The sequence below is a fragment of the Schistocerca piceifrons genome, chromosome 1 (assembly GCF_021461385.2).
Source record: "Schistocerca piceifrons isolate TAMUIC-IGC-003096 chromosome 1, iqSchPice1.1, whole genome shotgun sequence".
NCBI lineage: Eukaryota > Metazoa > Arthropoda > Insecta > Orthoptera > Acrididae > Schistocerca > Schistocerca piceifrons.
Genome location: NC_060138.1, coordinates 1102416173 through 1102428288, shown reverse-complemented (window position 1 = coordinate 1102428288; position 12116 = coordinate 1102416173). Strand labels below are relative to the sequence as shown.

General features: G+C 44.4%; 1 protein-coding gene across 1 annotated transcript in view; it reads left to right on the top strand.

Annotated features, from left to right (window-relative positions):
* Nucleotides 1–208: 208 nt before the first annotated feature.
* Nucleotides 209–12116, top strand: part of LOC124777926 (pre-mRNA-splicing factor 38B-like) — a 110351-nt gene continuing 98443 nt past the window's right edge. The window contains exon 1 of the mRNA XM_047253480.1: nt 209–316. Coding sequence (XP_047109436.1) covers nt 209–316 — 108 coding nt within the window. The remainder of the gene's footprint in view (nt 317–12116) is intronic.

Genomic DNA, 12116 nt, shown 5'->3' with positions numbered 1-12116 from the left:
CTACAACAAAGTCCAGCAAAACAGCACTAGGGTGCAGCAAGCGGGCGTGGGGGAAGGTATTTGAGGGGTTGGGGTGGGGGGGGGGGTGGGGGGGAGACATTTAAATGGAAGTCGAAAACAGGACTGGACCAAGTACTGAGCCTTGCAGGGCATCACAGTTGAAGCTCATTCCGAGATTAGTTTCACTGCTGTGTTGCACTCGGGAAGAATGTGGCTGCCCTCTGTGTTGTCAGACCTCCAGATCAGTATTTTGCCAGCTGGTGGTGCAGGGGAATCAGGCAGAGAGCTGCCGGGCCAGCCAGGCCGCCCTGCGCCTGTGAGTGTGCCGGCCCTTTGCTTTCCTTTCCTTTCTGCGGGCCGGCTCTCCAATCTCTGGCCGCTCTCAAGGCGCGCCAGCTTGAATACGGCCCACTCAGCACGCGGGGTAGCGCAGCGGTGGCCACGGCAGCGGGAGCCCCTTCCCCCCCCCCCCCCCCCCCCCCACACCCACCGCCACCCTACATCATTTGCCGCATACAGAAACCCGCGTCTGCTCCAGGGCGAGGTTATTTATCTTCATCTCCCAGAAAGGAAGGGCCGGCAGTGATAACTATCATGATTATAATTACTTGCCTGGTACGCAGTATGAGTTATTTGGAACTGCCAATTCAATAATCCGTACACCAAGGTTTCATTTGTCTCGGAGCGCCGAGACAGAACGGTCCACAGATGAGGTAATGTATGTTAATATAGTTAGCTCCCCGTACATTTATTACACAACTGGCCATTAAAATTGTTACACCAAGAAGAAATGCAGATGATAAACGGGTATTCATTGGACAAATATATTTACTACAACTGACATATGATTACATTTTCACGCAATTTGGGTGCGTAGATCCTGAGAAATCAGTACCCAGAACAACCACCTCTGGCCGTAATAACGGCCTTGATACGCCTGGGCATTGAGCCAAACAGAGCTTGGATAGTGTGCACAGGTACAGCTGCCCATGCAGCTTCAACACGATACCACAGTTCATCAAGAGTAGTGACTGGCGTATTGTCACGAGCGAGTTGCTCGGCCACCATTGATCAGACGTTTTCAGTTGGTGAGAGACCTGGAGAAAGTGCTGGCCAGGGCAGCAGTCGAACATTTGCTGTATCCAGAAAGGCCCGTACAGGACCTGCAACATGCGGTCGTGCATTATCCTGCTGAAATGTAGTGTTTCTCAGGGATCGAATGAAGAGTAGAGCCACGGGTCGTAACACATCTGAAATGTAACGTCCACTGTTCAAAGTGCCCTCAATGCGAACAAGAGGTGACCAAAACGTGTAACCAATGGCACCCCATACCATCACGCCGGGCGATACGCCAGTATGGCAATAACGAATACACGCTTCCAATGTGCGTTCACCGCGATGTCGCAGAACACAGATGCGACCATCATGATGCTGTAAACAGAACCTGGATTCATCTGAAAAAATGTCGTTTTGCCATTCCCACACCCAGGCTCGACGTTGAGTACACCACCGCACGCGCTCCTGTCTGTGATGCAGCGTCAAGGGTAACCGCAGCTATGGTCTCAGAGCTGATAGTCCATGCTGCTGCAAACGACGTCGAACTGTTCGTGCAGACGGTTGTTGTCTTGCAGACGTCCCCTTCTCTTGACTCATGGATCGAGACGTGGCTGCACGATCCGTTACAGCCATGCGGATAAGATGCCTGTCATCTCAACTGCTAGTGATACAAAGCCGTTGCGATCCAGCACGGCGTTCCGTATTACCCTCCTGAACCAACCGATTCCATATTCTGCTAACAGTCATTGGATCTCGACCAACGCGAGCAGCATTGTCGCGATACGATAAACCGCAATCGCGATAGGCTACAATCCGACCTTTGTCAGAGTCGGAAACGTGATGGTACGCATTTCTCCTCCTTACACGAGGCATCACAACAACGTTTCACCAGGCAACGCCGGTCAACTGCTGTTTGTGCATGAGAAATCGGTTGGAAACTTTCCTCATGTCAGCACGTTGTAGGTGTCGCCACCGGCGTCAACCTTGTGTGACTGCTCTGAAAAGCTAATCATTTGCATATCACAGCATCTTCTTCCTGTCGGTTCAATTTCGCGTCTGCAGCACGTCATTTTCGTGGTGTAGCATTTTTAAGGGGCTCCGGAACGCCCTATACTTGCAATGTTAAAATAACTCTTATAAATTACATCTTCCTCACAAAGTATTTGAGGTAGGAAGTTGAACTTTTTACAGATTATTTATTGGAATATGGGCTACAACTTAACACAGGGATTTTACAAAATTTTAGTTCAGTTATTAAAGATGATTTTTTTTCAATTGTAATGAAAATTCACAACATTTTTTTGCAATTTTTTATTTATATATTCAAAAATATACAGTTTTTTTGGAAAAAGGTTGTGTTAAATTATGCAGAAGGTACTGTGTAACATTTACTGAAAGTTTGAAACAAATATGTTTGGAAGATCCTTAGAAAACATGTAATTAGTATGAGAAAATAAAAGTTTTGGGAATCGAGCGACAAAGATTGGATTAACTTTTTAGTGCATTCCAGGTCCATAGGATGGATATCTTCATCCTCTGCAAACTCCTCCTCCAGCTTCCTCTTGTTCCTCCTCCTTGTATTTCTAGACTCTTTACAGCCCTGTCTGCAGCCCGAAGGCGTTCCTCGTCTAAAGCAAGCATCGCTCGTTGTTGTGTTCGTAGATTTTGCTACCATTTTCTTCAGTTGCAGTTACTGCAACACTGTTCCAAAAGGTGGTCATGTATGGACACTTATCACATTTCAGTTGTATTTCACTAGCAAGTCCTACGTGCTTTATTATGGAGAGTTCCAGACCAACTTCACTACAATGAATACATCTTACACAGTTTGAAAAAATTCCTTTGAGAACCGACATATCAAATATTTCATTCACATCCGATTCGCCCATAAAACATTCATAGTTTTCACTCATTGAACCAAGCTTCTTCTGTGAAGTATTTTCTTTCCCACTTTGACTGCTATGGGCAGGTGTACTTGAGAGTTTAGGTTCACTCACTTGGTTATCGTCTTTATTGTTTACAGTAATAACACATACCTTTGGCTTTCCAACATTTCTCCTTTTCTTAAAAGCCTTCAGAGGATTTCGAATAACTTTACTTTTACTCATTATTATACTTCAACAAAACAGAGACTCAAGAAACAGAATTAATTACGAATATTTTCGAGATAACGACAGAGTAAATAAACATGAAACAATCTACAATCACACCAGCGATATATATTGAACCATCACAGGTTAGCCACAACACATACTTTATCTCACATCACTAAAATGTACCTGATGAACACGGACGTTAATAATAACACCATTTGACAGCAGTTTAACAGCGCCAAGTGGGTCACGCCCATGTAGAACACATTTCAAAAAAAAATTTAAAAATAGTTGTAGTCTTCGGAATTGAATAAATTATATATCTATTAAAAGGTAATAGTCTGCAGATTCAGTAAACGCAAAAAAGTAAAAATTGAACTTTTCATGATTTTGAGCCTTTCCGGAGCCCCTTAATTGGCAGTAGTGTACTAGTCACTTTCTAGCACACCTCGAAGATCGTATTTAAAACAGGTTTTTATAGCGCCAGAGATGAAGTGGTTTTACAGTGGCGCACTCTTTTTTTCGTCCTTTATACAAGGTCTCCCAGGAGGAATGGTCAATATTCAGAGATACGACAGGAATGACCACCAGAAGCAAAAAGGTCTAATAAATGATGATGTGGTCTTCAGTCCGGCGACTGGTGTGATGCAACTCTTCATGCTACTTTATCCTGTGCATTTCTGAATAACTACTGCATCTTACATCCTTCTGAATTTAATTACTGTATTCATCTTTGGTCTCCCTCAACTGTTTTTACCCCCACGTTACCGTCTAATACCAATTTAGTGATCCCTTGATGTGTCAGAAAGTTTCCTATCAAACGATCCCTTCTAGTCAGATTATGCCACAAATTTCTGTTCTCCGAATTCTATTCAGTAACTCCACGTTAGTTACGTGATTCACCCACCTAAGCTTCAGCATTCTTCTGTATCGCCACATTTCAAAAGCTTCTAGTCTCTTCTTGTCTAAACTTCTTATCGTCCATGTTTCACTTCCATACTTGACAGTATTCCATACAAACACGTTCAGAAAAGACTTCGATATCAACAAATTTCTCATCTTCAGAAACGCTTTTCTTCTCATTGCAAGTCTACGTTTTATATCCTCTCTACTTCGGCTATCATCGGTTATTTTGCTGCTCACATAACAGAACTCAGCTACTACTGTAAGTGTTTCGTTTACTAATCTAATTCGCTCAGCATTGCCTGATTTAATTAGACTACATTCCATTATCCTTGTTTCGTTTTTGTTGATATCCATCTTGTATCTTCCTTTTATGATAATGTCCACTCCGTTCAACTGATTTTCCAAGTCCTTTGCCATCTCTGATATAACTACCATGTCACCCGTAAACCTGAAAGATTTTTTCTTCTCCCTGAAGTTTAAGTCCTGCTCCAAATTTTTCTTTGGTTTCCTTTACTGCTCTTTCAATATATAGATTCAATAACATCGGCGGTCGGCTACAACCCTAACTCACTCCCTTCAAAACGACTACTTCTCTTTCACATGCCGCTCGAATTCGTCTGGTTTCTGTGTAGCCTTTCGCTCCCTGTGTTTTACCCTTGCTATCTTCAGAATTTCGAGGAGATTATTTGAGTTAACACTTCCAAAAGCTTTCTCTAAGTCTAGAAATGCAACAAACTTAGGTTTGCCTTTCCTTAACCTATATTCTAAGGTAAATCGTAGGGCCAGTATTGCCTCGCGTGTATTTGCATTCCTCCGGAATTCAAACTGGTCTTCCCCGATGTCGACTCCTTCCAGTTTTTACGGTCTTCTGTAAAGAATTCGTGGTAAACTGATAGTCCGGTAATATGCACACCTGTCCAGCAACTGCTTTATTTGTAGTTCCAATTGTTACATCTTCCTGAAGTCTGAGTTGATTTCGCCGTCTCACACATCTTGCGATGGAATTTCTACTCCAAGGCACTTGTTTCGACTTAGGTCTGTCAGTGCTCTGTCGAATTCTTCTCGCAATATCATATCGATGGAAGACAATAACATCGTAGCTCCATTTTATTAAATATTAAAAGAGAAGCAAAAACGGTTTCTTAAAAAAAATGTTGCTACATGGATAGGTATATAGTAGACACATTAGAGATATCCATGCACTTTCAAATCTTTTTCTGGTAATGGAGGTACAGGTTATTGAAATCACAGCCGGCCGGTGTGGCCGAGCGGTTCTAGGCGCTACAGTCTGGAACCGCGAGACCGCTAAGGTCGCAGGTTCGAATCCTGCCTCGGGCATGGATGTGTGTGATGTCCTTAGGTTAGTTAGGTTTAAGTAGTTCTAAGTTCTAGGGGACTGATGACCTCAGATGTTGAGTCCCATAGTGCTCACAGCCATTTGAACTAATTTTTAAATCGCAAGGTTTTGACAGGCAGATGGAACTACGAAGTATTCATTGCCTACCATCGATATCTCCCATCTCCTCTTCCATTTCTATAATACTGTCTTCAAGTTCAACTCCCTTGTATAGACTTTCTATATACTTCTTCCAGCTTTTCTTTACTGGTTTTCCATCTGAGCTCTTGATATTCGTACAGCTATTTCTCTTTTCTCCAAACGCCTCTTTACTTTTCCTGTAGGCAGCATTTACCATTCCCCTGTCGAAATATGCTTCTAAATCTAGTAAAAATGAGCTCTAAAATGCTTACTTCAAAAGCTATGAGCAATTTTTCCATCTTCCCTGCTGTGAACCCCATCTCTCTTACTCACAGCTCTTAAGGCTTCTTTTTGAGCCTATGTTAACTATACCTTATTGCTTAGAATGATCGTTCCCGTCACATTCCTGTATACTGAGTTTTGCTGCTGGGACATCATAAAGTCAAGAGTTATCTTGTATTCTGTTCCTAGCATACTGCTGTTGGCGAGTAAGTGTTTTACAGTCTCTACACAGCAGCCATATCGACGGGAGCTACCTACAAAGCATCTTTTACGATGTACTCCAGGTAGTTCCTTATCGCTGTCTCTTTGTCTGTTATAGCCAGGATTAAGCACTCAGTTTTTTGAAACATCTGTACAGAGCACAGCATTGTAGACCTCACTGCGGCACAGAATAAAGAAAAATACAGTCATAAATTATTTGATGTGAAGAGTCTTACAAATAGTGAACTAACCCCAAACATATCCCTGACATTGTGCCAGAATGGGGCAACCTGCAGTGTAATTAAATCCTAAGAAAAACTTAAAAACGGCAAGATAGCTAGTAAAGCGTTTATCTTGACAGCCGCTTTCGGTAAGTTTTGTTATCACCTTCAGATCTGCAACACATGGGAGTAAGTTGACAAGGTAATGGGTTTACAAGTCAAGTGTAACAATCCACAAAATAACTATCCACACAATTTAAAACTTTTTCCCATGTATGGACAATTAAACTTAACTTGTAAACCTATTACCTGTCAACTTGGTTCTCTGCATTGCAGAAACCAGTCAAAAAAAAAAAAAAAAAAAAAATGCTTTATTACCGATCTTCCGAGTTTATTAACGCCAAGCATACAAACTATTTCCTATGCATTTTCAATGAGAAGGCTTATCTTACCTGTAAACTAACTAGCACATTGTACGTCACAGAGAGAATTCCCAATGGTGATCCAAAGAAAAATTTGACAAATTAGGAGGTGGCGATACTTCTGTAACTTTAAACAGGATGGACTTCTGCAGTCCAATCATCATTTGCTTACCGCCATGACTGTTTCTTCTGAGATGCAGTGGCGCTTAACTGCACAGCTGACACTGCGCTGTTTAATGGTGAAGAATTTGTTACTATTACTATTATTGTTACTATTATTACTGCGGGGAGTATGGATGAATTTCACAACTGTGAAAATTCAATCACAAACGTCTTCCAATATGTCCTTGCTCAAGGCTCTCCGGCAGTTCTGTATTATTTGAGTTTTCCTGAGTTTCTTTCAACTAATATTCCTGCTGAAATCATCGTAACTTATTTTCAGCGTCTTGAAGATGCCACGTATCTCTCATAATGATCCAAATTTTTTGTACTTTTTCAGTTCTCCAATTTCCCTTATATTATAAGCTCGAGCAGCGGCAGCAGTAGCACTAATTAAATCTGTCCTACTGACGTGATCGAGAAAATCTGTGAAGGAAGAGTAGGAAGGAGAGGAAAGAGCAGGAAAAAAAAGATAATATTTGTGTAACGACCACAAATACACTACTGGAAATGGAAAAATGAACACATTGACACCGGTGTGTCAGACCCACCATACTTGCTCCGGACACTGCGAGAGGGCTGTACAAGCAATGATCACACGCACGGCACAGCGGACACACCAGGAACCGCGGTGTTGGCCGTCGAATGGCGCTAGCTGCGCAGCATTTGTGCACCGCCGCCGTCAGTGACAGCCAGTTTGCCGTGGCATACGGAGCTCCATCGCAGTCTTTAACACTGGTAGCATGCCGCGACAGCGTGGACGCGAACCGTATGTGCAGTTGACGGACTTTGAGCGAGGGCGTATAGTGGGCATGCGGGAGGCCGGGTGGACGTACCGCCGAATTGCTCAACACGTGGGGCGTGAGGTCTCCACAGTACATCGATGTTGTCGCCAGTGGTCGGCGGAAGGTGCACGTGCCCGTCGACCTGGGACCGGACCGCAGCGACGCACGGATGCACGCCAAGACCGTAGGATCCTACGCAGTGCCGTAGGGGACCGCACCGCCACTTCCCAGCAAATTAGGGACACTGTTGCTCCTGGGGTATCGGCGAGGACCATTCGCAACCGTCTCCATGAAGCTGGGCTACGGTCCCGCACACCGTTAGGCCGTCTTCCGCTCACGCCCCAACATCGTGCAGCCCGCCTCCAGTGGTGTCGCGACAGGCGTGAATGGCGGGACGAATGGAGACGTGTCGTCTTCAGCGATGAGAGTCGCTTCTGCCTTGGTGCCAATGATGGTCGTATGCGTGTTTGGCGCCGTGCAGGTGAGCGCCACAATCAGGACTGCATGCGACCGAGGCACACAGGGCCAACACTCGGCATCATGGTGTGGGGAGCGATTTCCTACACTGGCCGTACACCACTGGTGATCGTCGAGGGGACACTGAATAGTGCACGGTACATCCAAACCGTCATCGAACTCATCGTTCTACCATTCCTAGATCGGCAAGGGAACTTGCTGTTCCAACAGGACAATGCACGTCCGCATGTATCCCGTGCCACCCAACGTGCTCTAGAAGGTGTAAGTCAACTACCCTGGCCAGCAAGATCTCCGGATCTGTCCCCCATTGAGCATGTTTGGGACTGGATGAAGCTTCGTCTCACGCGGTCTGCACGTCCAGCACGAACGCTGGTCCAACCGAGGCGCCAGGTGGAAATGGCATGGCAAGCCGTTCAACAGGACTACATCCAGCATCTCTACGATCGTCTCCATGGGAGAATAGCAGCCTGCATTGCTGCGAAAGGTGGATATACACTGTACTAGTGCCGACATTGTGCATGCTCTGTTGCCTGTGTCTATGTGCCTGTGGTTCTGTGAGTGTGATCATGTGATGTATCTGACCCCAGGAATGTGTCAATAAAGTTTCCCCTTCCTGGGACAATGAATTCACGGTGTTCTTATTTCAATTTCCTGGAGTGTATTATCTGACGTTTTGTCAATTCTTTTATTAGGCATTATATCACGAGCACGTAAGATTAATAATTAGTATTATTTACAGAATGAATCTCTTGTTTTGCAGTGGAATCTGCAGTTCACTGAAGCTATCAGGCATCAAAACTGTGCGCAGAATTGTGTTCCGAATCCGTGACTTTCGCCGGCAAAGCTCTTACTGACAAAGATATTCAGCCCCCGCAAGATGACATGTCTAATGTTTCGTGAAAGATCTATGGACGATTGAACAGCAAACTACTGGCTCTACATTACAACGCAACACAAAACAACAACAACAAAAATAGTTCAAATGGCTCTGAGCACTATGGGACTTAACTGCTGAGGTCATCAGTCCCCTAGAACTTAGAACTACTTAAACCTAACTAACCTAAAGACATCATCACACACATCCATGTCCGAGGCAGGATTCGAACCTGCGACCGTAGCGGTCGCGCGGTTCCAGACTGTAGCGCCTAGAACCGCTCGGCCACCCCGGCCGGCAAAGAACATCATCATAATTACATCGAACACGTCGGAAGATTCTTGAAAGTTATTATGGTGCATTAAGTCGCCAAATTTTAAAAGCTAATGCAACGAGAAAATAAGAAGCAGGATCTTAGTAGCGCTGTCAACGTATTAAGTTGACAAATTTCAAAACAAAGGCAGCAAAAATGGAAAAGCAGAATCACAGCCGAAAGGAGGCTACACAGACAACATACCGCTACAAAGGAGCGGTATTTATCGACACCCCTCAGCAAACGAGACAAGTTGCGTAATAAGAAGTGAAGAAGAAGAAGAAGAAGAAGAAGAAGAAGGAGGAGGAGGAGGAAGACGTACATTTACAACATCGATACTGAAATGCAAATGTTTATCAAGGTACACTATCATTTCCTGTTATTTTAATGTAACTCTGATTTTTTTTATTAGTGAAACCAAAAATTGTTAAAAATGCCTAGTCGGTAGTGGCATTGCCCACTGAAGTCAAGGAACCATGTTCGAGCCCCGATCCAAAGCAGTTTTACTCTGCAGGAGTTTTCAAGAATTACTTTGCTTAGTTGAATGATAAGTGCCATCTACTCCAGAATATTTTAACATCTCGCTAAGTCAACATGGAAAATTCAAAATACTACGTTATTTGGTTGTCTGTGCTATAGCCTGGTATTTTATACAGTTCTACCCAGCTTGTCGTTGTACCCTAAAAGCAGTGAACGGTTTGCGACACGATCTTACCCAGTTTTCCTACCCATGTAACCCTCGTAAGGTCCAAATCCTTTCTGTTCCGTATTACTATCCTGTCTTTACCTACATTTAGTACTCACTGCTGTCTATCTATCGCCGGCCGCGGTGGTCTAGCGGTTCTAGGCGCTCAGTCCAGAGCCGCTCGACTGCTACGGTCGCAAGTTCGAATCCTGCCTCGAGCATGGATGTGTGTAATGTCCTTAGGTTAGTTAGGTTTAAGTAGATCGAAGTTCTAGGGGACTGATGACCTTAGAAGTTAAGTCCCATAGTGCTCAGAGCCATTTGAACGATTTGTCTATCTATCACTCAGTTTCCTTTCATTCGTTGGGATGGTCTAGTAGGGATATGGTTCATGAAAGGTTCTGATTGGCAAAGTTAATACACAATTAACGTAAAACATTTATTGTTTCAAAACAGATAACGCTAAGGCCATCACACGCAACAATCTACTACATGTCACGATCGCTGTCCGTATTTTAACATTGAAATTTTATACATAATCTCGTTAAAGAAATGCATCTACTTCCATTCTATCGCCGAGCCACGTCGCTGAGTGGTTAGCAAACTGGACTTGCGTTCGGCAGGACTGCAGTTTCAAATTTCAATCTGACCAGCCAGATTTATGTTTTTTCGCGATTTCCCTAGATCGCTATACGCAAATACCGGGGAAGTTCCTTTGAAAAAAAAAGGCGATTTCGTTCCTCAAACCTTTCGTTTCCATAGCTTGTGCTCCGTATTTAATGAGAGCACTGTCGACGGGACATTTAACCGTTATTAATCTATCTACGTACCTCCCTTCCTGCTGCCTTCTCTCCCCCCTTCCTCTTCCCCTCCCTACCACCCCGCGTCGTTAAACTTTTGGACATTTTGTCTGCAACGTGAGCCTAAAGAAACCGTTAACTGTCAATGTCCACGAACACTATACACAATACGTTCACACTCCTCGAACGCCTCCAACGTCGAGTTCACAGTGAGACTGCACACAGCTTGAAACGCTGGAACACATCTCTGTTCTTCCGCTCGCTTGAAAGTGATACAAAGAAAGTCGTTTACGTGACACAAAATGTAACAGACTGACAGTATCTCCGCTAGGGGTCAAAAAAAGTTTTGGCTTTAGTGATGCTTCAGAGATGGTGTTCAGACAGCCGTGAGATTAATGCTGTTTTAGAGATATTGCTGAAAATGCTGCCCGTTTATATAAATGCACAACTGGCATCTGCGTGCTAAGGATTTTCTAAAACGCACGAAACAGTCATGTGATTCACGAGTAATGGCTGCAGCTTTAGGCAATTGGGCAACCGGGCAACCATTTCTCCTCGAATGTGTATCGGTTTTTCCCTCACACACAAAATTAAATCCATAGGAGTGAGGTCGCGGAGAACGTAGTGGTCAACGTACTGGCCCGACTCTCCCAGTCTAAAAGGGGAGGAGGAGGATATTCGTGTTTAACGTCCCGTCGACAACGAGGTCATTAGAGACGGAGCACAAGCTCGGATTAGGGAAGGATGGGGAAGGAAGTCGGCCGTGCCCTTTCAAAGGAACCATCCCGGCAGCCTGAAGCGATTTAGGGAAATCACGGAAAACCTAAATCAGGATGGCCGGACGCGGGATTGGACCGTCGTCCTCCCGAATGCGAGTCCAGTGTGCTAACCACTGCGCCACCTCGCTCGGTCCCCGGTCTAAAAATTGGGGGAAAACCTCTCTAAACGTTCTCTGGCATCAAAGACGAAATTTTGTGTTTCCCTCTCGTGCACAACCGTTACTTCACTACTAGTGGGACGTTCTACAACATTTCCGGTGGTATTTCACGGAGCAAGAAACGGTAGTTTCCTGCACAGTGTGTGTTAGGTACAAGATACGGACCAAGGACGGTCGTGAGCCGTATCAGCCAACACATGTATGGTAAATCTCTGTTGATGGTGGAAAACACGATTTACTTCAGGATTTTCCAGTTCTCAAACGTGGCTATTGTGGCTACTTAAATGTGAACGTTGCCTCAAGGAAACCCGGCGTCCAAACCCTTCAAGTGCCCCTAGCGGGAACTACGTACCCATGAAATTTACATCCCGTAGCAACAGAAGTGTTTCTTCCCCTATTTGAATTCTATAAATATGTATAGGAAGTTC